The sequence below is a fragment of the Chelonoidis abingdonii genome, chromosome 8, assembly GCF_003597395.2.
Source record: "Chelonoidis abingdonii isolate Lonesome George chromosome 8, CheloAbing_2.0, whole genome shotgun sequence".
Classification (NCBI taxonomy): Eukaryota; Metazoa; Chordata; order Testudines; family Testudinidae; genus Chelonoidis; species Chelonoidis abingdonii.
Window position 1 is genome coordinate 95,205,528 of NC_133776.1, and position 27,594 is coordinate 95,233,121.

At 43.9% G+C, this 27,594-nt stretch overlaps 1 protein-coding gene across 1 annotated transcript in view; it reads right to left on the minus strand.

Moving 5' to 3' along the window:
- Nucleotides 1-1,715: 1,715 nt before the first annotated feature.
- Nucleotides 1,716-27,594, minus strand: part of MAMLD1 (mastermind like domain containing 1) — a 112,540-nt gene continuing 86,661 nt past the window's right edge. The window contains exons 3-5 of the mRNA XM_075068863.1: nt 6,001-6,147; nt 4,203-4,284; nt 1,716-3,910 (exon numbers count right to left, since the gene is read on the minus strand). Of these exons, the coding sequence (XP_074924964.1) occupies nt 2,892-3,910; nt 4,203-4,284; nt 6,001-6,147 (1,248 nt within the window). The 3' untranslated portion in view covers nt 1,716-2,891. The remainder of the gene's footprint in view (nt 3,911-4,202; nt 4,285-6,000; nt 6,148-27,594) is intronic.

Here is a 27,594-nt window from a genome sequence, read left to right on the forward strand (position 1 = left end):
CACGCTGCGAATCTGAGATTGAGTCAGGATTGGGACTTTGAGCTCACCTCTCCTTAAAGAGACAAACTGCACTGACTTCCAGTTGGAGCCAACGCCCCTTCACTGGCAGAGCGGATTTCAGAGCAGAAAAGCAGCAGAAGCCTCAACAATTCTCATAGCCAAACTCACTCACCCATGTCCTCATTGTGGTTTTATTGAGAAGAGTTTACCATACTCTGCTTTGTACAGAGGTGAGTCTGCGTTTATGCATAAAGGCTTTATTTGGAGAAGTGCACAGTACCCACAGCTCCCACTGATTTACATCTTGGCTTCCTTCCCTCCCCTCTTTAGTGGGAGTTGCAGGTGCTTATCACTTCCCAGGACCAGGCTCATCAGGGATCATTCCTCTAGGATCCACATGTGGATCTTCCCATCTCCGCACATAGCAAGGGGTTGTCATCACCCTACTGTCCCCTCTTGCCCTCTCAGGGCCTGCTGTAGGCCCAAGGATTCATGCTTGGGGAGAGACGTGTGCATCATCCCCAGTGGCACCCTGCCAGGAAATCCATCCAGAACAAAGCAGCAGAGGCTGCATTCACTCTACCTTGTCCCCACTCCATATACGATGGCTGGGAGCAGTGGCCAGAGAGGAAGCCATGGCAGCGGGGCTCCCTGGCGCTGTGCTTGTCAGGGAATGGGGAAAAGGCCAGAGAGTCTGTGTGGGGCAGTGCTCCATGCAGATGCGCCTGTGCCTCTGGCAGCTCTAGGGAATCTGGAGGGGAGGAACCCCTACTTATTCCACAGCAGGGCAAACCCTGCCTCCCCCCAATAGAATCATCTGGGGAAGATTCCACAAAGGGGATCTCCTGGAGGTTTACTCACCCAGACTGATTTCTTATCGGCTTTTTGGTAGGCATGGGTAGGGATGACCCTCCACCTCCACACCGAGAGGTTGCAAAATTTCCCCCTAACTGCATGATTTTATTTTCCCAGAAGGTTTGCAGCCTTTTTGGATTCAGTTTATGTGGAGCTGATTTAACTATAGCTTCACTTGTATATTTTTAAGACCCATTTGGGATGGCAATTTTTTTTTTTAATATCCTGCCCCTCAGAGCAGGCAGTAGTTCTTTATATCTAGAGCTCTCCTGTAAGGGCTTGCGTCTCTATCTAAAATGAATGGAGTGGCTCAGCTTTGTCCCCCCCCTCCACATATATAATATTTACCATATGTATTACGAGATGATATGGGCTGGGTCTACCAAGACAGTGTCTGCACAATTGCCCTGAACCGCTTTACACTGGGCATGGCTTTTCCTTGAAGTGGAACAACTGCATTTTCCAGATAGGCCAACAGATATTTACCAGTACAAATAAAGAGTTGTCAAAGCAATAGTGCCAAAATCTAGATTCATTTATATTTCTGGATAATAAGAAGTGTCGCCTAAATAACTATGGTGATAGGTGCTATATAAAAACCACATAGAGCTGTCTGGATTCCTTTATAATTGCATTTGAAAGGATGGGTAAAACTGGCATAGGAAATCCCATCCAAAATTGAAATTCTAGCCTGCTTAATTCAATTCTTCCTCTACCTCATTTCTTCTAGTAATAGCACATATACATTTATACAAGGTATTCAAATGATGTTCTAACATCCTGGAAAACAGTGAAATAAGTCAAATCAAATGTTTGCAGATACAAAATGTTGCTTCTATGAAATGAAAACATAAAATATAGCAATTTTCCCCGGGCAGTTTATTATGGTATGAAGAAAAAACATTCTGTGCTTGAAGCTGACGTTATATTACAAATGTATTGCAAAGTATGACGTGACTATTAAAATATGATTACACAAATTATGAACATTTTAAGAAGTTTACAGTACAGTGGATCTTTTATAAACAGACTTAAATATACATATGACAATAGTAGCTGACAAAAAACATCAAAAATTAACTATTTATGTTGATAGACTTTTCCCCTGTGGAAAAAAAAAGTCTCACATTAAAAACAGAAAATTATGAAAAGCCTTGAAACCAGGAACAAATCACCTGTACACTACAAATATACATGGCAGAGGTGTGCAAACCAGAACTATTGTGTCATTGGATGATACTTCCATACAGGGGCTTTACAATGTTTGGTTGATGTTTGCACTTCAGGTGTCCTCATTTCACACCATAATTCCTCAATTGGTTGCAATCCGTAGTCACATATCTGTGTTAACAGTTGTACTATTATGAGTATATACTCAGTACTAGACAGGTAATGCATTCAACGCTCTCGTCAACATATGGGGGAGTGTATCCCAACTGAAAACTTTGCTGCAATAGGATATCTGTGGGTGGATCCCTCCACCTGTACGAAGCTCTGATGGGATCCACTCACGAGGATCAGTTTGCAGGATGGGTGCTCTGAATAGGTTGACAGTTTAAAAAAAATGCAATTCCTCAATCTTCTTTCTTGACAAGGGAGATAAATTACCACATTTGCTTTCTGTTTAGCCAGTTTGCACGGACACCCCTAGCTCATGTGTTAAGTTATGTCAAAAACATAAGTATTTTATGCTGTAATACACAGTATTACTGAAACTAACAATATTATTTGCATATTTATAACAAGGTATAATGAATTTCCTATAATAAAACAAAAAATGTATGCTGTAGATTTATTTACAAACAGTCCAGCAAAGAAGTATAAATACTTCTATATTTAATGTTTAGGAAAACATAATTTATAAAATATTCAAATATATACAGTCATCTGAAAAACTGCCAATATTAAACTTTGATGCAGGCAAAGAATTAGCCGCGTCCATTCGGTATTGAAAGAGGAGGCAATTTTTGTTGGTTTGTTTTCACTTTTAAAAGTCACACTTAAGTTATTTACAAGTCAGTCTGCTTCCCTATTTGCTAAACATGTCCGGAGTTTTGAGCATGCTGTCCCAAAATGTCATCTATCATTGTCAAATTGTTCAACCAGTCTTCATCGTTGTTGCTACTGTTCTTCATAAGGGAGTCAATGAAGTCAGTCTCGCTGCAGTTTCCAGGCAAGATCGAATTGCTCTGTTGTGGCACAAAGTCATACTGCGGCAGCTCGGAAGCAGTACTCATTCTGTTGAATGTTCCTGACAGCTGGCCTGTGGAGGGGTAACTTGGCGGGCAGAGTCCTTGAGCAGGATTGAGCTGGTTAAAACTGGACATGCCTTGTGGCATGGATTTCATAACATTCAGAGCCGACAATGGTCCTCTGGTTAAATTGTGTCTCAAGTTCTGATTATTGAGTGTGCTCAGGTTCTGGCCAGACTGTCCCAGGTTTAATTTTTGCATCTGTCTGACCTGGACTCCAGGCACAATCTGATTAGGCGGCGCTACAGCCTGGTGGGAAAACTGCTGACCTGATATATTTGGTCTCACATTCTGTTTGGAGACGAGAGGGTTACTGGAGAATTGCTGCATGCTGGTATCCATTTGGCTTTGATTTGGCATTCTTGAAACCCCAGTTGGTGTCCACATCTGAGCAGATGCGCTGGGGTAGACAGTAGAAATTCTTGGCATACTAGGCTGTCTTAAGTGTTGCTGAGTTGCTGAGTGATTCGATAAGGAACTCGAGTTAAAGCTAGACAATGTCATTCCTGGCCGGACAGTAGCATGGCTATGAACCGTTTGACATCCTGAGTGCATGCCCAGAGAGGTTTGGTTTGGTCGCAGAGGGATGTTAAAATCGGAATTAGGTGGAAAAATCCCTTGCTGTTTGCCAGGATTATGCGGAATCATAACCATTGTCCCACTGTTCTGGTTAACAGTGGTTGGAGTAAGTCCGGAGCCCAGGGTGTTCTGAAGTATTCCCGGGTTGGATGGCACCATGCGGTGATTCAGTGGAGGAGCTGGCATGGACTGACCGCAGTCACTAGGAATAGGTTGTGATACTGCTGTATATAAAAAGAGGTATATGTTAAACATTAAGGGTGCATTTATCCCTGAAACATGGCAGATTTTTAATAGGATGCTTTGCTTTAATTCCTCTCTTTCATTAAACAGGTCTCGCCACAGCATTCCTTGTCACAGAGTTACTACTTGAGTGATAAGAAAATAGGAGAATCCTATCTTATGTGACAAAATGTAGAATGGTTTTCTTTTAGTGCAAAGTATCATTAAGAGCCCTGCATTTAATGAGCACCCGGCTCGTCAAAGCTTTTGGTGGCACACACTTTCACTCCTTACCCTGAAACTGATTTATCTGCTGGGGCGCAAATGAACTCCTCTGCTCAGATGCTACTCCCAGTATGTTTTGTTTCTGCTTCTCCTGAAAAACAAGAGAAAGAGTTGTCACGTTGCAGCCTCTCAAGGAAGAAAAATAACAGCAGACATCTGAAGTACGGCCAATTGGGCACTAACAACCTACCCAGCTACACACACAAGCTCTTCAGACGTGCAGCCCAGACAGTTCATTTCAGTCAGGAACCTAATTGTTCATGTGCCCCTTCTTACAAAGGTGTCTTCTATATAGCACAGTCTAAGCAGGGGCTGCCTTAGGCAAAAATTGTGTAAGCGGGTCCACCTCTCTAGGGGAGCTGGAATGACACTGGGACCACTTTGTTCACCCACCTGGGGGCAGGGGGTTCTACGCCCAGCTCTCCTTGTTTCTGCTCAACTGGGGCCCGATTCAAAGCCCACTGGAGTCACTGGGAGTCCTTCCAATGTCCTCAGAGGATCAGGCTCTGTGTGCTGCAGGAATCTTTGGGTCTCCCCAGAATCCACCAGGCCAACTGTCTGGGCACATCCTTCGAAGCCCCAGATTCTTGGGGGTGGAAATGAAAGGTGCTCACAGCATGTGAACACACAGAAATGGGGCAGCTTTCAGGGGGCAGATTGATGGAGGACAGTGCTGGTGGTTGCGAGTATGTTGGGAAGATGGCTCTACTCTCATGTGTATAGGCCAGATTCCTGTTTTAAACCAAAATCTACTGTGGACCCACAGGGAGAACCCTTGGGAAGCTCTCTCCTTACCAGGATATTGTGGGCTCTGCCTAAAGTGAGCTGACTTGTATGCCATGCACTTTTCCTTCCATTTCAGAGGGATCTTCTCCAGCACAACCTGCCTATGCGACTCAGAGCTCTGGCCACGTCCTTCCAAATGGTGCCATGCTGTCCGCTCTGTGACAGCCCATACAGTGCCGAGAGCACAGTGTGGATTGGAATGAGTGCCCCACAACCCCAGCACAGATAGACATGGGGGGCAGGTCAGAAGGGGGGCCATTTTGGTAGTGAGAAGGAGGCAAAACCAGAGAGAGGAGGCAGACAGCCAGTAACTCCAGCTACCACATGCAGGACAGGCCTGGGGAGGAAATCTCAGCAAGGTTCCCTCATGGAGCTCCAATTGCACTGGCCTCTTGGGGGGAGGAGTCTTATTGCCCCAAACCTGGCAGTTTCCTCAGGATCCATGGGAAGCCAAGACCATCCATGGAGAGGTTCTGTGCCTCCTCACCGCCTCTGATCCCTGGCAGCCCCTCTCATCCCAGCTCCCCAACAGCAAAGCTCCAGTACAGCTTCTGCTGCAAGGGCCTCCCTGACTCCTCGGAGGAGTGGCAAGCGCAGTGCAAAGGGGACTACAACCTGGAGCTGGGCCATCTACTGAAACGAATTCCCACGAAGAGCATCCCCCCCAACCCTGACTCACTCACTCCTTGAGTCAGACCCCTCAGCATCTGCCCTCTCTCCTAGCACAGACCCTGGGCTGCAGGGGATGGAAACAGCAGCATAGAGCTGACCATGTTCCTCTTCCACAAGGAGTGAGTGGAATGTACACACACACACACACACACACACACACACCATTCCCCCGCTGCAACTGGTGCTGGCCTCTCTCAGAGACAGAAGGCTGGACTCTATGGACTGATAGTCAGATCCAGCCTGGTGATTTCCCACACTCCAGAAATACTCTGCAACAGCCATTTCTTACGCAGCACTTCTTACTTTAACCCTGGCCACGCGTACATTACAGGAGCACAGCAAGCCGAACCTGCATTAGCTGCCGTCTCATGATTTGCTGCTTCAGCAAATGGTTCCTCATTGTATACCCATTCACCGTAGCTGGCGCAGGCACCGAGCCGCCGCTCGGGATGGTGCCTGGCTCCTGAAGTCTGGTAACAATTCCAGGATTTTGATCCTGCCAAGAAAGATAAAAAAGAGGGGGGAAAAATCAATTGCACCAGGGAGATTACAACAGAAGCCATTCTCCCATCCACTGATGGCCCCCTCCAACCCAGTTGCTGTTCCATCCTGAACTGCGTCTTCTGGATTTTTACAAACATTGAATGGTGCATACTATGGCTGTTGTAATGAGTAGCAGTGGACTGCTCTGACTTCAGAGTATCAACACAGGAAGAAACTGACGGATCGAAGGTTAATCCAAAGTTCTTTGTTCCTGGCCCACAGCTAGGGGACTGATTCACCTGGATCAATGGAGTCACATGGGTGTGTAACTGGCAGAACGGATGTGAATCAAGCCCTATATTCTCCACTAATTCCCCAACGTGAAACTAACAGACAAAGGAAGAAGAGCTGGAGTAAAGCAGGAGCTAGATATTGGATAGAAAGGAGAAGCACACTGCGGAAAACATAGGGAAAGGAGAGCCAAGGTCATGCAGAGAACTGGGAGTGGAGGAGACCAGTATCAGAGGGGAAAGCTCCTGACTAGGATGATCTGGAAACAAGACAAGAACCTGAATATGCAGAAGAGAGAAGAGCCAGATTCCCAACTGGTGGCAATCACTGTTACTCCACTGGAATCCCCAGCTGGTGGGAACTGACATTGCTCCATTGTGGTCAATAACGGATCGGCGTCAATTTACGCCACCTGAGAATCTGACCCAAAATGAACAGAAGGGACAATTCTAAAGCCCATCACAACAGCACCCCAAAGATTCTGGGAGCAGAACCTGAAAGGAAGAGAAAGTCAGAAACATTTAAGCCAAAACATCTTACAGAGGTAGCATGTAATTAGGGAAAGAAAAATAAGTGAAAAAGCCACGTCTTCAGTGAAGAAGAGGAAGAGCAGGGAAATGCTCCGGCAAACTCTATACCCAGGCACAGTAGCTACCAGTATAGTTCCCATTTTAACATCCAGCATTTACATTATTTATGATGCTTTGTTATTATTGGCAGAGAGAATTATGTACATTATATCCAGCATTCTTAACCAGGCCATGTTTCCTTTGTTTTCAGAATGGAAGCCCACATCCTTTGTCTGAGAATCAATGTTATCAGAAGATAAGCAAGAAGAAAATGGTTGTTGCCTTTTGACATCTGACAATGAGAATCATGCCAAAATGGAGCAGACAGGATACGAGCAATGGTTCGGAGTGATCAGAAGGAGCCGTTGGAGGGTGTTTGTCAAAAGCCAGGCTGTCAGAGCAGGAACGCCTTTCGCAATGGTTTCACTAGAAGGGATTGCCCCGGTCATTTGGAGATGTATACTTTTTTTAAAATAGGAGCGATTACCAAGAAGGTCACTGAAATTACTCACTTTTATGGTGCCTCCTTTTGTTGCAGCACTTAGGTCTATTATGCAAAACCACAATTGATGAAATGTAAATGCCTGTGAGATAATTCACCAAAAGACACAAACCTGCAACTCATCACTGGACTCATTATCATTCCTATTCATGGGCAGTCTTACAAGACCAGACATTCTTACCGCTGCTTTGCTTACAATCGTGCTGGACATTATTCCTTTTCTCTCCTCCCTCCCACGGAAGGAGAAGGAGGGGAAGAGAAGTAAATATGATTTACTCCTGACGTAAATACAAAAGTTCATGTAAAGCTAATGTTCTGCTTTCATGTCAAATATTATTTTGCAGCCATAGTTAAGCTTTGAATAATATGGATTGCCTCTGGGGTAATATTTGAAAGAGCAGGGATTCAGTTTGTGTACTCTACACATGAAAGACACTGAAATGTTCATATCACTGAATTCCCTGCCATCTCGCCAATTCCCTCCCAACTTGTCTTGTTGCGTGCAGAGGGTCTGTGCTTACTGAAGCAAACGAGTTTAGTGCAAGGACAATCATTCTGTTTCGCTCAGGGCTATTGCATTAACAAGTCATAACATTAAAGTCGTCTTTTTTTTTTTTTAAACTAATCGTGTCCACCTCATTCTAATTTCTCCGAAACCTAATTGGGAAAATAATGTTGGTTTTTCCATATTATTAATGGTAAAGAACGGAAAATCACATTACTAATTGCAGCTCTTGGGCTGCAGCAGAATGGCCTAACGATATGGGATTTTGCTGGAAGAAGGACAATCAGCCAAGTTCATTTGCAAATACCCAGAATAGGTTGCTACATTTGGGATAAGTGTTGCATAACATTTAATTAGGCTCTGAAGAGAAAAATATATACACACACATTTTTGCTTGGGGGAAAATTAGGCAAAAAAAGGGGTGGGGAACAAGGAAGGAATTCAAAGTCTTTCATTTTACAGTTCACGTTTAGGATGAGCAAACAAACAAAAAAAAATCTCTTATTTTCACCACTAGTGGGAACTACTGCATTCCCTTCCAGTAGAAAATAACCATGTAAGTGTCATGACTAAGAATAGCTTTTGCATGTGGTCTAAAGGATGCTGCTATCTGTACCAAAGGTTAATGAACTTCAAACATTTTTCCTTTTCATCACTTCCCAAGGAAAATCACTTCCCATGCTAAGGCCAAGCCAAACAAGCCACTATCTGAACTGGCCCATGCTTTGGGCTATACCATTTTAAATTTCAGGAAGATAGCATCTGGGGTAGGATTTGAATTTCAAAGCCAGAGACCACAGCCCTGGGTGTTCACACATCTGGGGGTGCATTTAGTTACTTATGGGCTACATCCAAAGAGATGAATGCCTGGTGTGCAGTCATTGAATTCCACTTGTGTTTTTCATAATACATCACAGCTTCTCTCACTCCAAAACTCATATTAAAACATCAAATCAACAGAATCTTTAACCAAACAGCACGTTGTAAGGAGCCTGGAAACACTGAAAGCGTGCGGTTCTGTTGCTAGGCAAACTGTCACATGGCAGTTTCAGAGCTCTACCGTACTCAGTGGGCTTTCCAATTTGGCCGTTTCTGTTGGAGATGGGATTGGTGCTGTGAGTCGGCGGATAGGGACCCAGCATCGGGTGCTTGTGTCGGGAGTTAGGCAGCAAGAGGTAGAGTCAGTTTTCAGGAATGTGTATGCTTAGTATCCATGCTCAGGTACAACCATTACACCTGTGGGAGAAAACCCTGGTCTTTGTGAACACCCATGATGGGTCAGACGCATCACTGGCCATTCACAAGCATAAACAGCGTATGCAGTGACTCACTGTTAGAACTGTTCGTATGCACAAAAAGCACGGGTGATTCCTGTGGCTGAGTGTGTGGTCACAGCACTTATGGCTCTGATCCAGCAAAGCATTTACGCGTGTGCTTAACTCAAAGGCCATGAATAGTCCCACTTGAGACTACGTGCCTGCTGAAAGTTAAGCACGTGCTTAAGTGCTTGGCTAGATCTGGGCCCACGTTTACCAGGCATGCACGTACTCACTTCTAAAAACCTGGCTTCCAATTGCAGTAAGTGCACAGGCAAATTAGTTGTGTTAACAATGTGATCACATTTCAGAAACTCCAGCTCTCTACTGTTCATCCAGTAATCACACGCATGTTCACTTAGGTGAGAATCTGGAAAGTTCCAGTCCTTAATTCTTCATGAGTCTTCGTTAACCAACAGAAGTCTAAAAACAGGACTTCCTCAATCTCATTTTGAGGGGTTTAGTCACCCTGGACGGGCAGGCAAGAAACCCATTAACCTTAATCTAAAGTACTCACTGTTTTTGAAAAAAATGTTGGAAAGCACCAATCTCATTCATCATTCCTATATTTTCCCATCTTCTCTGAAGGTGGCACTCTAAGGAACAGAGCATAAAGCAACTTCAATTTTAAAATGCACTAAGTTAAGACTAGAGCTATTGAAGATTTACAATATATTTCAATGAGGGCATAAAGGGGACTGCAACTGCTGGACAAAAAGTCATTGAAAGCATCAAGAAGACAGTGACCTGCAGAAGAGTGGCTCTCGGAAAGGCACATTTACTTTACAAGACATAAGCGGCCAGTGGAGGCCTCTGAGCATTATATTACAGACCCTCGCAATAAAGCCAAGTCATGTGAATTTGAATGGTTAACAGATGGACTAATCAGAACAGAATTCTTTGTGGTTAACAGATAACCAGGTCAAAGCAGGGTTATTGTGAGAAATAGACTCAGATTTGCAAAGAACATGAGTATTTGCTAGTGAAAACTGTGCATCTCAAACGAAAGTAACAAGCAGTGGAAGAACTGTAGTGCATCTGATTAAAAATGCATACAATGACTGAGTTTTAAAAGTATCTTTCTTTTTGAAAGATGCTGCCAGTTTGAGAAATAGTCCCTTTTCTTTCAATGGGGCTCACAGCTGAATCCAGTAATTACAGCTCTCAAAACAGAAGTAAATGTTTAAGCGCAACCACTGTACCAAAGAATAAAGACAAAATGCAAAGATAAACAGGCAGCAAAGATCAGACTTCTTCGCTATTAATATGGGGAGAGGAGGGAGAGAGACAAAAAAGTTAATGCCGATGTTTAACAAGCTTTTTGAGCCGAGACAATTAACCCTGAAGTAGTTACAAACAAGCTATATTCTAGCAACCTAGGATAGAAGAGATACTGCAACAAAACTCCTCAACAGTTCTATTTCTGGCTCTGCTACTGACTCACTGCAAAGCCTGGGCTAATCAGACAACCTCTACGGGTATGTCTACATTGCAATTAGACACCCACGGCTGGCCCATGGCAGCTGACTTGGGCTCCTGGGTCTTGGGCTAAGGGGCTGTTTAACTGTAGGGTCCTAGAGCCCGGGCTCCAACCTAAGCCAGAATGTCTACACTGCAATTAAATAGCCCCCAAGCCAAAGTCCTGTGAGCCTGAGTCAGCCAGCACAGACCAGCAGTGGGTTTTTACCTGCACTGTAGACATACCCGATGTGCCTAGTTCACGTCTGTAAAATGGGAAGAATGAGGCTTTCCTACCTTGCAGGGTGTTGTGAAGTTTCATTAACTCATTTTTTGACAGTGTTTGGAGGGGTGACCTCACAGACTCAGAGACTTTAAGATCAGAAGGGACCATCATGATCATCTAGTCTGACCTCCACAAGTAAGAGTTTTCTTCTGTACAGAGGACGTGTAGATGTGTGTTGGCCTCAGACAGATAGATGTGGCCTTGTGCTCCCACATCTGTCTGTCTGTCTTGTAAGCTCTCTGAGGCACTGACTGTCTTTTTGTTCTGTGTCTGTACAGCTCCTAGCACAAAGATCCCATTGTTCCATGCATCAAACTATACTGCAATGAGAGTTGTCTGTTTGGCTGAATTGCAGGATCCATAAAGAATCCACATATGGTGTTCTCTCTGCCTGGTATTCTGGAGAGGCTACTTAATAGGAGGAGGGTGGAGACATGCATACGTTTTAAAAAGGAAAATCCTGGTGCAAGCCTTTACTAAGCAGCTGCTATCAATGCTTCCATAAGTTTTAATCTAAATGGACACTAAAAGGTGAAAATATTTGGTTGAGATGTGGCTACCTTCGTACAAAAAACCTCCTCCCCGCCACCTCCAAAGTCTCCCATGCATTGGCAGAATTTTCATGTTATATGACTTAAAACTGATGTTATAACCGGTCATGACTATTTACATTAAACCAGCATGCACGGATTATAGACCAGTGGCTCTCAAACTTCTGTACTGGTGACCCCTTTCACATAGCAAACCTCTGAGTGCGACCCCCCTTATAAATTAAAAACACTTTTTTATAAATTTAACACCATTATAAATGCTGGAGGCAAAGCGGGGTTTGGGGTGGAGGCTGACAGCTCGCGCCCCCCCATGTCATAACCTCACGACCTCCTGAGGGGTCCCAACCCCAGTATGAGAACCCCTGTTATAGATCCTATTTATTGTCTTTAATATTACTTTACATTTGCTCTTTGGGGAAAGATTTCTTCCTTTCCTGCCCCTCTTCTTCTCCACCCCCCACTCCCACCCCGATTCTACCTCCACTTCTAAGATGCACTTCAAGATAATACTGACCCTTTTAGTTCAGACATCTTCTGAAGCTCCCCACCCTCCCCCTTTCCACTTGTTTGTTTTAACACAATATACAAGCATTGATCAAACAAACTGTGTAACTAAGTGGGTCTTTTCTTCTTTCATCTTCCACCCATTTGCTTGATATACAACCATGTGAAATCCTATCAGACTCAAATTTCCAGGCTTATCTCAGGGGTTGTCAGTCAGGAACAAGCTTTGTTTGAAGACTGTAAGTGATCCATGGGTATACAGTTTTGTAAAAAAAAAAAAAAAAAAAAAAAAAAAAAGAGGAAAAAAGTTCTTTTAAGGTCTTTCTTCTGTTCTTATGGCACGGGCATGCTTAGCATCACACAAAGTTAACCCTTCTTCTCTGATGGAAGCAATGACAAGATCACTAAACCTGGTTGGCAACTACACCCGGGACTGTTTTGGCCACATAAAATAAAAAAATACGCTCATCTCCTTACAGCTGCTCTTATGTTGCACGCTGCTCAAAAGAGAAATATCCATAAGGGTGTTTCTAAAAGCATCCAAGCTTTTAACAGGATGGACATTCAGCCCAACTCTCCCTTCCAAAAACAATTAATCAAATTAGTGAAAACTTTTATGCAAGGATTTTGCCATATTTTTTTCCCCCAGCTGGTTTTATTCAGCAGAACAAAGGAAAAAAAGTATCTAAAAAATACTGCAAGTTATTGCATTGGTTGTTTTATTTCATACAGAGGAAAATGCACGCTTTATCAGGCCTATCTGAGATCATGCTAATACAGGGTTTTAATGAACATCATATTGGTAGCAAGAAGGAGCACGTGAGACTGGTTCAGGAGTACAATCAGTGTTCCACTTAGACCGGTGGGACACTCAATGTAACATGGGGATGCATATACCCTAGGGCACTGAATGCATTGCAGTGCAAGCCTTAGAGTAGGAGTGGCCATGGTACCATCTAAAATGACTCCCCGCCTTCCAGGAGGGACTGGAGTAGATTGCAAATCACACCCTTGGTACAGGCATCCCCTACTGGCAGATTGCCAGAGCATCATTAATAGCAACCTTGGAAGAGGACCTTCTGCACTCCACCCCCCCAAGTGAAGGGCAGCAGCAGGATCGGAGATGCACTCTTATGGAAGCACCGAGGAAATCAGAATGGTAGGAAAGGTTCTGCCGCAGTTCTGATCACAGGGATCCTCAGCACACATACATTGTTCCACACGGGCTGCTCCATTCAAGGCCAGAATTCTAGGAGTCTTACTCATTTTGAGCAGCGTCTTTTGGTCACTACCCCTTCTAATAAATTTGCCTGCCTTAGTTATACATATACACTTCCTGCATGTCTATATTCTGTACAGGCAAAGTCCAAAATGGAATTCTCTGCAAAGAATAAAATATTTATATTTGGCTTGTTTCTGCTGTCATGATTCTCCAACCCTTGACAATGCACTCTCGTTCCCACTGAGGGCAGCTCGCCTATCAATTTCAGTGAGATAATCTAAAACTGTATTTATCTCACCCAATTTTGGCTAGTAGTTTCTTTCTGACTGCCTCTGCAAGGTTGTGCTAGCCCCAATGACAAACTGCAGTGTCTCGCGTCTATAAAGTACAGTTTGAGTCAAGTTATGTGTGTGTTATGTCATGGTGCTCTCTCTAATGGAGGTGTTGATGAGGTTCACAGGAGTCAGTGTAGCTGAATGCACAACAGGAGCAGCCACAGAAGAAAGCACCAGCTAGATGCGGAATGTGTATATTAAATAGCTGGGTGGCGGGGGAAGGATCACATGAAATAACCATGCAAGGTTTGGCTCAAACATGGCAAAATTCAGGAAATTTGGTATTCAGTGGGCAATTAGGCCAATTCTGGAGATCTCTGCCATTTTTAATTACTTGGACCAAATCAAGATCGAGTGGGTTAAAACAGGAGTTTTCTTTCTGAGCCCCCCACCCCCCAACATGCTATAAAAACTCCACGCCGCACCTGTGTTAAGAAAACTGTTTTTCTGCATATAAAATCCAGGGCTAGCATTAGGGGGTAGCAAGCAGGGCAACTGCCCGGGGCCCCACGGAAGCTACAGGGGCCCCCAGGAAGCTATATTACTGAGGCTTCAGCCCCGAGTGGCTTTCTGCCTTGGGCCCCAGTGAGTCTAATATTGGCCCTGCTTCATAGACCCCCTGAAACCCGCTCATGGCCACCCAAGGGTCCCCAGACGCCTGGCTGAGAACCCCTGGGTTAAAAGAAGGAGTTTTTGACTTGTTCCCTTTCTGTAAGTGAATTTTTTAAAATATATAATATAGATTATGCACATGAGCAGCAAGCACTTTTTCACTGTTAAATCTCTTACCCGCTTTCATCCCTTCCTGCCAAGCCAGAGTACCTAAAACTTCCAGATCAAGTAATCAGTCCAATCAGGTTCCAAATGCTCCTCCACTTCAAAAACAACAAAAAACACCAATAAATGTTGGGCCGAAACAACTGATCATAAATAAAAATAACACGAGTACTTGTGGCACCTTAAATCTGTTTGTCTCTAAGGTGCCACACGTACTCCTGTTCTTTTTGTGGATACAGACTAACACGGCTGCCACTCTGAAACCTGATCATAAATAGGCTGTGACCTGCAATGCGAAGTCATAGCCAAGGTGCTAACGTCTAAAAATAGAAAAAAAAATATGAAGGCACCCTTGGCTATTAATGTACATGGTGCCACTAATTAAAAAAAAATCATGAGAAATATTTATTAAGACACCCAGAGCTGAAATGCTATAACCAAGTCAACTCAATCGCCCCTTCAAAATTCCTTTCCCCCTTCCTTTCAGATTGTATTTACAAACTGGAGAGGGCTCATTTTTTTCTTCTGTCATTTCATTATTACCGAGTTGAGATCACTAGCCATCTGCAGCTTCATTTCATCAAGCTCTGATTTGTCCTTGGAGCAAGGTCATCTGAGACAAGAACATAAAATGCCGCTTTCTACTACTGACAGTTCTTTATGCCTTCCTGTAAATATCCCCACTAATTTTAAATAATTTCACCACTTCAGACTTTTCCCCCCACCTCCAAACAGGCTGATGTACAAATACGGGAACAAAGATCTCATTATTTAACCACTGCATGACACACTCTAAAAGCAATTAATGCTGTTTATTTGTAGATAACTGAAGCATTTCAAGCTATAGCCCAGGAATCCTTGGTAGCTTCATCTGACTTGTAGGATATTAGCTACGGGTCAGGAATTGGAATCCCCCCCATTCAGCATTAACATGTGCTTGGAGCACCTCCATATTCCATCAAGTAGAACCACCCCCACACACAAATGCACAACTCTCCTGCCCCCGCAGTCAAAGCACAAAAATTACCAGATGCATAAAACAGCCCTATGGTGGGTGTGGTGCTAATAAAGCATTACTGGGTGAATATGGGTTAGTTTATGGAAATAAAGAGACTGGGAAGGAAGGATTTTCAAATGTATAACAGAAAATTCCAAGCTAAAAATTCATAGGAAATTAACATGGATTTTTTTTCTCAAATCAGATCTGATTTGCCATCAGTTCTGGGGCACCTTCTCCTGAACAGAGACCACAGCTCTAGATTGCACAACCACACAAGGCAAATTAATGTAAGAGTCCTGATCAATACAAATAATAAAGCAAAAGAGAGTAATTAAATAACAGGGGAATCAGCACCAGCTCTTGGGAGTCTTAATTCCTAGCTCCCGCCAGCATACACTGGCATCAGCACACCGACGGGTGCAGATTCTGATCTCACGCTCACAGTGAGTATTGCTGTGTGTCTGGAAAATTCAGCTACCGGGTTTGTGTACTGGATTCTGAGATATGCTCTGATGTGCATGGCAATCTGGCTCACAAAGACTGTTTTGATGCCTTACCTTTCTGGCTTTCTGTAACCAATAAATCTGCCTGTAAATACAGGCATACTATGTGGGACTGGTTTGAAACTTTGGCTTGCAATTGCTCATGTGTGCAAGTACCACAGTTATGTGCACAAGTGTCTAACTGCTTTATCTGCATATGCAAATACCCTTCTGGATCCACAAGTGGGAGATCTGCTCATGAAAATCTATGCATGCATAAGGTCAGAGGCAAGGTTTGAAAATTTGTTTAACTACACACTGGCTGCAATTTTTCAATGATACCTAAGGGAATTAGGCACTCAGTTGCCATTGTAATTCAATGGGTGTCAGACCCTTGACTCCTTTACCAAACTTTGAAAATTCTACCCCAAACCATTTTTTCCTTTATTTTACAAGTCCAAACACAGCTTCTTCTTATGCAAAACCCCCCTTCACACTGCCTCTGTGGTGGAGTCCTGAGTTGTTGCAGCTGGCACACAGAGGGCATGGCAGTGGGCATACTAGGTGGGTGGCCTGGCATAAAGGCCACTAGGGGGCCATTATGAATTGGAAGACAATGATCCCCTATTTGGGGACACTGAAGAATGGAGAGATTAAGTGATTTGTCCAAGGTCGCACAAGGAATATCTGCCACAGTTGGGAACTCCCAAGTCCTAGTCCAGTTACTTAGCCACAAGGCCACATGGCTACAGAAAAGAATGTGCCATGGACCAGACACTGAGCAAACCAGCCTTTAAAGATCTTTATGGTGGAGCAAGCCTGCCTAACTTGAGGCATTTGGCCTGAAACCTCAAGCTTCTGTTTGTCTGTGCCCCTTCCTGCTCAACTCCCAAAGTCTCAGGTCTTCATTAACTGCAGCTTCATCCAAGACACTTGTGTTTGAAAATTTTACTCTTTGGCTTTTTAAAGATACCAAGTGACACAGAAAAATCAAGGATCTTGGGAAGGCTAGTGAGATCTCCGTCTTCCATTTGAGGCATGGACATTGCAGAGCCATTACAAGCGCTTCTTTCACAAAAGGACATCGCGCGTCAACAGTTAACTTCCCTTTGTTCGCATACAAATGATTAAGGTTAAACGCTTGCCTGGTGACATTACCATAGTTTAAACATGCTGGATATGGTCCAGGGAACCAAAGTTATTGCTGACCCCATGGTTACTGATCCGCTTTGCAAGGAGCTGATGTCTGCTCTCACTTTATGAATTATTTAATGGGTTAAAGATTGATCAGATCTTCTTTATCTAACGTACAGCTATGCAGTGGGCAGAAGGACGTAAACATGCATTAACAAGGTTAAAGTCATATACTGTAACTACCCTGTCTGTTTTCAGCTTGCAGCTTTATTGACTTAATCACACTGGCACTGCAGCCAACAAATCATTAAATCCATTCCATTCTTCTGCTGGTTACCAGCCACAAAAACAGAGGCAGGCAAAAGCTAAGCAAATCTCAAGAGGCAGTGGAAGGGAGAGGTGGGTGGAGGCCGAGGGGGGAAAGAGAGAGAGAGAACAGTGGGATCACTATGGAATTCTGGCCTGTCCCTGGAAGCACAAAGACGCCCAATCTGTCTTTATGGACTAAGTGGTCTCCTGGTTTAAAGTGACACACTCATTTGTTCCTGTTTTGCAATGATTAAAAAAAAAAAAAAAGCAAACTGAGCTTCCTCGCCTCTGTGAGGTTTTGGCTGTGCATGTGCATGTGACAGAGAGCGAGCGAGCATGCACATGCAGTATACACTTCTGTAAACAAATGTGAGGGGCAGAAAAGATAATATCTGTGCACACGAGGTCTCAGAGTCCTGCGTCACACATATTGCTAATCTGCAGTGAAATGGAGGCCTAATTAAGAATGCAAGAAAAATACCATGTGCATTTAAATAAGTCCCAATCTCCCCCTGCCCCCCCCCCCAGCTGCCTACTGTGAGTAACGATGACCAGTGCAGGGGAAAGGAAGAAATATCTTGATTTCAGACTTTAGTAAGAACTGTAACCCTTAAATCAGCAGTCAAAAGCCTGAATTTTCAAATCAGTGTTCCTAACTGTAAGCTAGATAAGCCAAAACCCACGTTTAGGTGCCTAATTATAAGTGCCTTGATTTTCAAGAGTGCTGAACACTCAAGTGTGCCGCTGAAGCCAATGGGAGGGGCAGGTGCTCAGCCCTGTGCAAAATCAGGCCACTTTTTAGGAACTTAATGGTAGGTATCCAGAAGTAGAAATACAGGCCTTACACTCTAACTTGTTTTTTAAGTCCCAAGACATTTATTTGCTATTACTGCATTCCCAGTTCGCCTCTGGGTGATGGCAGCTGTTTTCTCCATTGCCCCACAGGATAGGTGTCTGTTCTGAACAACAGGAAGTTTGTGCCTATTGTAGATGATAGATTCTCCCCTATGTCTTCCAAACAATACAGGGAGGCTATGTCTGATGCAGTCCAGTGTGAAACTCCTGTAGGTCTTAGGACAGCAGGATGAGTTTGTATCTTGCCTCTTTTAGAGAAGGCGACTTCTCTTTTTTTGTGGGCTTTCCCCTCACTGAAGGGGCCTACGAAGGAGATTCCCCTAGAGCAGAATGACTCACCCACGAAATTATATCTAAATAGATTCTGACCGTCCCTGTTCAGCTGCATGATGAGGGAGAGGCCAATGAGTTCCCCTCTCTTACGCCCTGCATACAGGCTGGCCATCATCTCCCTGGGAGAATAAACCTGTTCCTACTAAGTGCCATCCCCTCCCCCACCTCACTCATGCATACTGCACAGTTCTGACATGTGCACCCTGTCATGAGATATAGAAACACAGAACTTTTTAAAGATCAGTCATCAATGGTAGTTAAGTTATTTTCTTCAGACACAAACAGGCTTCATCACAGTTTGAGTTCCAGCTTTGTCTCTGTGTTTACCAGGCTCCACAGCATGTGTGGAATCCTACAATGTGCGTAGAGACATCTAGTGGCTAAATACTATACTGCAAACAAACAGATTATTACACTACCCATGAGTCAGCCAGCATTCCTTCTGGGAACACCAGCTATATGATGGTCCCAACCTGTGCCCCAGTAACTAGTCTGTGGGTATCCAGAGCAGAATTTTGCCCTGAGAGAGAAGCAGAATATGACAGGATACTCCTTTGATTCTTGACTGTGGCACCTAGACACTACAATGATGCATGCACTAGAAATATGGAGATAATCTCCTTATTCCTCTCAACAACACTATGTGGTGGATACTGTCTCTATGTTGCTGAGGGAGAGAGGTGAAGTGACTTTCCCAAGGCTATGGAGGAAGGCAGGAGAGTCACAGCTATCTATCTAAGATACTTACATACCCCCCGCCCCAAGTATGTGAAAGCCTCACCATCTTTAATGTGTTTGACCTGACATCACTCCTGTGAGGTAGGAAAGTGGTATCCATCCCCATTTTACAGATGGGGAACCAAGGCACAGAGAAGTTAAATGACTCACCCAAGGTCACACAGGAAGTTAGTGGCAAAACAGGGAATTGAACCAGGTTGCCAAAGTCCTCGTCTAGTGCCCTAACCACAGGACCATCCTGCTCCTGAAATGGAGCTCAGCAGTCCCTGGCTCCCAGTTCTATAATCAGTGCTGCAGATCACTATACTCTCTAAAATTTACTTTGGGTTTCTCTCGCATGCCAGAGTCCAGTTTCATGGCTACAAACTCCACAGCTTCAGCATGACTGTTTTTGCTAGCTGACAGTGGGATTTCAGCTCTCTTGGTCCAGCATGTACTGTTATCAAACAGTGGACTCTTGTGGGTCTGAGCGCTTGAAGTAAGTGCATCTGTGCTGAATGCTTGTGTCTTCGGGCACTTTTTTACTCAACTGCAAACATCGTCACAAGATACAAATGCAGGCAAGGCTTCTGTTTGCCACATTCATTAAGCAGACAGACTGTTCCAAAGGTAAATGATGAACGTGGTGATGTCTTAGGAACTACGCACACAGCCAGGAGTAATACACCAAGAGGACTATTTATAATCCCCAATTCCAAAGCACTAAAATAGCACTGCTTTTATTTTTAAATTTTAGACAGACTTGTGTTTGCAGATTTAAGCAACTCAGCTGGTGGGTTTAACCTGGTGCAGGCTTTTCATTCCACTGGAGTGGTCATTGGTGTGGGCTGGGAAGTTCATAGAAAGGGCTCAGCACACAAGGTCTTTTATCCAGCATGTTCCTGTGAACACAATTACACTTCTTAGGCCTGATCTACACTGGGGGGTGGGAATTGATCTACGATACGTAACTTCAGCTATGAGAATAGCGTAGCTGAAATCGACATATCTTAGACTGAATTAAAATTACTTACTTGGTGTCCTCACGGCACTGGATCGACGGCCGCGGCTCCCCCGGACTAACGGCCGCGGCTCCCCCGGACTAACGGCCGCGGCTCCCCCGTCAACTTTGCTTCTGCCTCTTGCCGAGCTGGAGTTCGGCAGTCGACAGGAGAGTGATCAGGGATCGATTTATCGTGTCTACACTACATGCGAGAAATCGATCCCCAATAGATCAATTGCTACCCACCAATCCTGCGGGTAGTGTAGATGTACCCTTAGTCAAGCTCCTGGGATGAAGTGAGGGATGGGGTTGGAGGACACACTGATCCCTCTCTTCTCTGCAATAAGCAGAGAGGAGATCCCCCCTTTTCCCCACGGCTCCTCCCAGACTGCTGCGGTCAGTGCTCCCATATCTGTTTCCACCCACTTTAACCAATGGTCAATCTATTCCAAGGAATGCTCGTTGCCCTGAAATTGAATACAAGGGACAAACTCTGCCTGCGGATGCACACATGCTGAAATGCAGTGGAAGACAGGGGTGGAGGGTGGGGGTGAGAGAAAGACGTGGCAGAGTTGCTGAATTCCTTAAAATTACTCTGTGTGTGCACATGGGCGAGAGTGAGTGAGAGACTAAGAACGTCCATCTGCCCCAGTATCAGACAGTGGCCAATGCCAGGTGCCCCAGAGGGAATTAACAGAACAGGTAATCAAGTGATTCATTCCTTGTCGTGCATTCCCAGCTTCTGGCAAACAGAGGCTAGGGACACTAGAGAGAAGGGGGGAGAGAGAGATGGCACAGGCATCAGAAGGAGTTAATGGGCTCTACAATAAAGTGATCCTTTTTGTTTGTATATCTTTAAGCAATGCACAGAAGTAGTCATTATACAGAAGGAGCCAAACTAGTTTCGAACACCTGAAGTAAGAGCTTTTCGCAGCCTCAAAGGGCTAACTCTTTGCACAACTCTGTTACTATCTGCATTTCATTTGGCTGCTCCCATCAGTTATACCTCTTGTAAAGCAATTATGAAATATTCAGTGCCGGAGTGAATCTTCATGTTCAGCCAACGCCAAGGATGACTGGTTGTGCTGCAGTGTCACATCCTAAATCGTTAGGCATTTTGTTTTAATTGCAGGGTTATTTTTAAACGAGGAACTGGTTATTAACTCAGGACAAAACAGAACCTACCACTCCCCATCATTAAAAGGGCTATGATGGCTGGGAAAATTCAGGCTCTCTTCATTCTGGTTGTTCAGCCTGGCATGCAAAGGCAGCATTGATGTGGTGCCCCATGCTAACTTCACACACCTAAGGGCTGGAGGAATCTGCACAAGATGCAGCAGGTCAAGTCTGGGAGTATCTATGCTAGATTGTCCTGAGCCCAAACACTGCCCTGGATTCCTGCCTCCTCTCACAGAGGATATGGGAGAGCAGGAACTCAGTGGTTTTGGGAGATACCATTGTGGGGGTGCAGTGGTTGCTCTCTATGTCACCAGCCTCCTTTCTCACAAAGAGGCAACAAGTCCTGGATCTGGTCTGCAGTATGTAACCCGCTCTCATTAAAATTCAGGTTATATTTTCATTCACAAGATTTTTATTTGTATTGAAAAAGGTTTCCGATTTCATTAGCACTAATCAGGACACAACAGGTTTCCCCTCTTAGAGATGAGGCTCAACATCTTTGTAGGGCTCATGTGGAACAGGTTTTCATTCCCCTCTCTCCCTGCCAGAGCCATTACAAAGCTGCGTGTTGAATAGATTAAAAAAAAAAAAAAAAAATCACGGATCCACCTTACTTCTTAATAAATGTTCCCACAGACACAAATCCTTCCGTCCATCATAGTACTTACTCCCAGACCCGCTCGACCCCACGAAGGCCTCCCTTGCCCCACTACGCTCTTGTGAAGTAAGAGAAATGTGTCAAAACACAGAACTGGTGCCCACTTCAAGCTCTGGTTTATACTAATGCAGACATCATAAAAATAAACTCCCAGCAAGTATTTCCTATATAAACAGATTAGCATACCTTAAACTCTTGATTGCTCGCTCATCACATGGCCATAGATTCACTGCATTTTGGGTCAATTCACCGGGGTGTTTTCACTCCCTTACGCTGTCACTAGGGCACTGAAGATCCAGTGTCCTGAAGGAAGATATCTGGGAGACCTTAGGGAGCAGTCACGAGCAAACTGGTGGATACCATAGTAGTAAGTTGAGAGGCCCAATATGCTACTGGGACAAAAGATCTGGGCTGAGAGGGGAAAAAGCACATCCACAACTGGCTTTACCAGAAGAATGAACCAGCCCTGGGTTATATCTTCCTTTCTCTCCACCACTTCCACCCCCAAGGACCATGTGAATTATTGGAATGGAGGAAAAATATATACTAAATTCTATGAGCACAAGAGACATCCAGAAAAGTTGCCTCTAGCACTTGACACCAGCTGCAAAATTGGGTTGGCTTGACATTGCTGCTGGAAGTGAACGGACCCAAAAAAGCAGACTGCCACTTGGATAAAACCCTGTCTGCAAGGCAGGATCCATTCACCTGGGTGAACTGACGTCTCACCAACAAAGCAGAGTGGCAGGTCCTTAAACCAGAAGCACCAAGGAAGTAAGGAAACAAAAAAGTGGCACCTTAGTGTGATGAGGCAAATGCCATTTCAGAGGCTTTGTCTGAGCAGATCATGATGGCTTGGTCCTACAAGAATTCTCTAATGGATCAGACAGTTTTTCTGATGATCCTCAGCTCAAGAATAGTGAGGTGATAAGCACTTTTCAGGAAAAAGAACTTTTGGACTGTGTATCCCCAACCCCAATCCTGGAGACACTGCACACCATGCTGGTTCTGGAAGAGGAATCCCTCAAGGTCTCTCCAAGATACTAATTCAGCGAGCACTTCATTGCACTGGAAATAATTTAGAGATTGTCTATACCACAGCATCCAGCATATGAGCTACTGAGTAAAGAACAGTCAGAGATGACAAGATCCAGAGTAGAACTGGGCCGCTTCACAGGACGAAGTCATAGGACCCGGGGGATGGATTCTCTTTTGGATGCAGTACTGATAATTACTGGAGTTGACAAATGCTCTGTTGCATCTTCCAGAGTCTTTCCTCTGGCATGTGTTAAATTGTTATTTTTTCCAATGAGCCAACTTCTGTGACATGAGCAATTTTGGCTTGGTCACCTCTAACCCTGACTCAGAGGATACTGTTAGAAGCCGTGGGACTTCTAGATGGATTTATAGAAGTGAAGGTGCCTGGATCAAAAAGAAAGGGGGTTGCTACTCATCTCCTCTTTCTGAAGAAGCCACCATGCCTGTCATAATTCTAAAGAAAAGTTTGTATCCAGCATCCAATATCATTATAGAAGAACATCATATTAAAGTGAAGTTTTCCCTAAGGTGAATCTCAGTCCCACGTGGGTGCAGTTTGTAAAGGTAGATCCCTGGAAGTCAGAGAAAGCAATGGGATAGAGAGAATGTGAGGCAAGTAGTGGCTGTCATTTCTGCCTGGGAAAGACCACAATCCCATCCTCTTCAATGTAGCTTGGAGAATGTAAACGGTGCAAAAGTTAAACTAAATCATGGATATGTGAAATTCCCATTGCAGGCTCCCACCTCGAACATACACAAATCTGAGAATTAGGATTGAAGGCCAAGATTTTCAAAACTGACCAGTGATTTTAGGGGCCCAGCTTGAGACCCTCTAACTGGGCCTATTTTCCAGAGGCCCATTGTTCAGGACTTCCTGAAAGCGAAACCCCTTTAAAAGGTCTCTGTCAATGGCAACCAAAAATCACTGGTCACTTGGCCGCTTGTAACAGCTAAAGGACAGTGAGAAAAGACTGGTCTTCAGCCACTCAGAAACAACAAAACACTGCAACACCTCCTGCACCAAACACACACAAAAAACCCACAAAAAACACTGCAACTAAAATTACTGGGTTTTACTGAAGGGTTTGTTGTTTAAAAGGCTTTACTTTCCTCCCCTTTGCTGCTGCTCTTTAGGGAAAGGTATAAAAGTTGCTAAAAATTAGTCAGACAATTCAGATACTCCTTCCCAACTTGGCAAGGTTTCCGTTCTGCTAGCTAGAGTGATGGTGGGTGTGGGGCGTCAGATAGGAGGAGGGGGAAAGGACACAGGGGAGGGAGGAAGGGAAAAAATGAACAGCTGCAAACCAATTAAGCCTGACTCTCTGACTGCCTGCTTTGGACAGTGAGGCAATCTAATTCAGCCTGGTGCCTCTCTTCCTTCAGCCGTCTGGTGCCTGCCTGCCTGGGATTCAGGAAAGGGGCTGTCTGCCTGCCCACTTCGTCTCGCAAGCCAAAGGGGCCCTTCCCAGCCACAGTTTCCAAAGGAAAGAGCTCTTGGCTGGCGGTGCCTCTTTTCTGAGAAAAACATGCACTGGATGTAGTGGCAGCGGCTGTCTAGCCCTCTCCTGGTCTTCCTCAACAACTAAACCAAAGTGGAGTTTGAGTAAGAAGACAATCCGCCCGGCTCCTCTGCTCAGCACTTGCCTCACAGCACAATGAATCAATTAGCATCTGATCATTATGGTGGTAACCGTATCTTTCACCAGCAAGATTTCAGAGAGAGATAGAATATGATGTTTTCTGCTCATTTCCTTCCCGTCATCCCAATCATGAATTGCTGTTAAAAATATGCGTTCAAGCCTGTAATGTATGGGAAACTGGTACACAAGTTTGCAAAGACGAGTAGCTGTTGGTTTTCTGAGCAGTAAACGCGTGGAAGAACAGTGTTACAGGAGGGGATATAGTGTAATTGGGGTAGAAATACACACAGAATTTACAGAAGGTCACTAAAGTTTTCATGCTTCTACTACTCTGAATTACCTTAATTCCTTCTTTTTTTGCTAAAGCTCTTAGGTTACACCACGGGCATGGAAAGGCTCCCTATATTTCCCTCAGAATCCAGATTTTCAGACCCAAAAGTCTGGTTTGGAAAGGGTTATTGTAGTGGTCATGATTTTAAAAATAGCTGCTCCCAGTTAGAAGGCAAAAAAAACAGCTTTGTGAGCAGGGTACAAAACAACTTTACCATTTAGTTATACTTTACAGTACTCTAGAAAGCAATTATGTAACTGTCCTTAAAATGTTTAATTAAGAGAGAGATAGGGGCAAGGATTTGTAGTCGAGAGACAAGATCTTCTTTACAGTGGCATCTGGACATCATCATTCTTTCAGAAGACCCTTGGTAACCCTCAGTATTGTTCACACTTGTATGTAAACGAAACAAGAAGTCATGGAGAGAGTTAAATTACTGCCCATAGTGTAACAATGTTTCTTGCTTAAAGAGTGTCCATGCAGATTCTGGGAAGACTCCAATATGTTAAAACTGACACAGATTTACACGCTGTGGAAAGCTAGAATGGGTAAAGCAGGTACAATGTGGACTGCCCCTCTGACTTCATTTCACACAGGAACTCTAATTCAGGACACTTGCTCATTTTTAAATTAAAACCCCAGCCTGTCAGTGTGTACATCAGAAAAAAAAAAAAGCTCACATGCAGAGCTGGCTGTCTAAAGGATTTTCCCTGTTCCACCCTTCTGCAAACAATTTTGATGAAAACAAAATTCCAGTTTTTCTTTCAATAGTTGGGATTTTCCAGAAAAAAACAAAAGTGGAAAATTTTCCGTTTAAATTAGATTTTTCTGGTTTTGGGGAAAAAATGACAACTTTCAATGAAGGCAGAAATTTCCCTTTAAAAAATAAACAACAAAAAAAACACATGTACCGAAAATTGTTGACTGGCTCTACTGACATTTTTTCAGAACGCCAGTCAGTACATAATGATAACATCACTCACTCACTCTCTGTGCCCATGCTAATCTTAAGTACTCTTAAACCATTAAATACACAATATTCTCCGATAACGGAGTGCCATTCACATTTCAGCAACAACAGGTCAGTTCAATGATATGTGAATCTCTGTTGAGGGCAGGAAATGTATCTATCTCTGTTGTCTGTGAAGCATCTAGCTCACTTTTGGGAGCGGTTTAATCATAAAACGATTATCACATCAAGGGCCACACATTGTATTCCTTGTGCGCGCAGAACTCCCAGTGACATCAGTGGAAATTTGGGGTGCACGAGGAAGACAAGATCAGGCACCAAATTGCCAAGGACATTATATATTTCTCTCTCTCTCTCTCTCTCACACACACACACACACAAACCTCTCTCTCTTTCTCTCTCTCTCCAGAAATCCAAAGGCACTTCATGGTACCAAGACCTGACCTCAAAATAAAGCAGACATTAAAGTCAACTGCATCCTTTAACTAAGCCGTTATATGGTAAAGTAAGACTTTCAGAGACTTCAAGAGGTTTAAATTTTTTTTCCTTACGTATTTTAAAATGATTTCTTCCGCATTTGAAGCGTAGGTAATAATCCAGGTTTAGCTGAAGAAGATGGAAACACAGTGCTTACATAAAACACACAAACTTAATTATTTGCTTCAGTTTCTCCTGAGCTTCTGGTCAGTTAGCAGGTTCTATACTGGAATAAATAATGAGATCTAATGACAGACACAGATAGTCAAACAAACACTGAAAATTCACAAGCGGATTGTGTAGCCTCACTAGTACCATGGCAGGACTTTGGTTCTACAGATCCTAGAGAAATTCTGTTCTGAATCTCAGTGAAAGTAATCTGAATGGTCTGTCAGCCCATGGTTATTGCTCTGCCTTCAGCGCTGCTGCCCCCTTGAGGACGGGGCTGGAAAGAGTACTAGTATCAAGAAACTGAGGAGGAAAAATACAGCAGGAACAGCTTAATTCCAGATGTAAATGAGCTCAGCAGGGAATCTAAACAAGTCAAGTCAATTGCCAGAATCTGCCCTTTTCAACCTCATTCTGCTCCTTTGATCAGAACAAAATCTGAGCTATAGCGATTAATGGAGTAATAGAGGAAGTCACGGGACATCTCTTGGGAAAAGGGAGCAAAAAAAGTAACATCCTTGTTATGCAATTTTTCTGTTAAACATCACATTTCCCTACAGAAAACTGAACTGAACTGAAAATTTCAAAAAGGAACACATGCTGATTTAACAAAGAAAGGATCACCAAAAACAGACATGTGAAATAAAACGAATAGATTTAAGATCATTCGCTCTTTAAAACAATCCTCACTATAGTCATGGTAGGGGAAAATAACCTATCCAAATGTAAGTGCCTTGTAAATTAGAGAGCAAGAGCATATACTTAATATTGTGCTTGTCAACAGGAAATACTAGAATTCAACACACTCAGTATTCAAGGCGAGGCTTCCAAAAGTCCTCAGTCTTTAAGT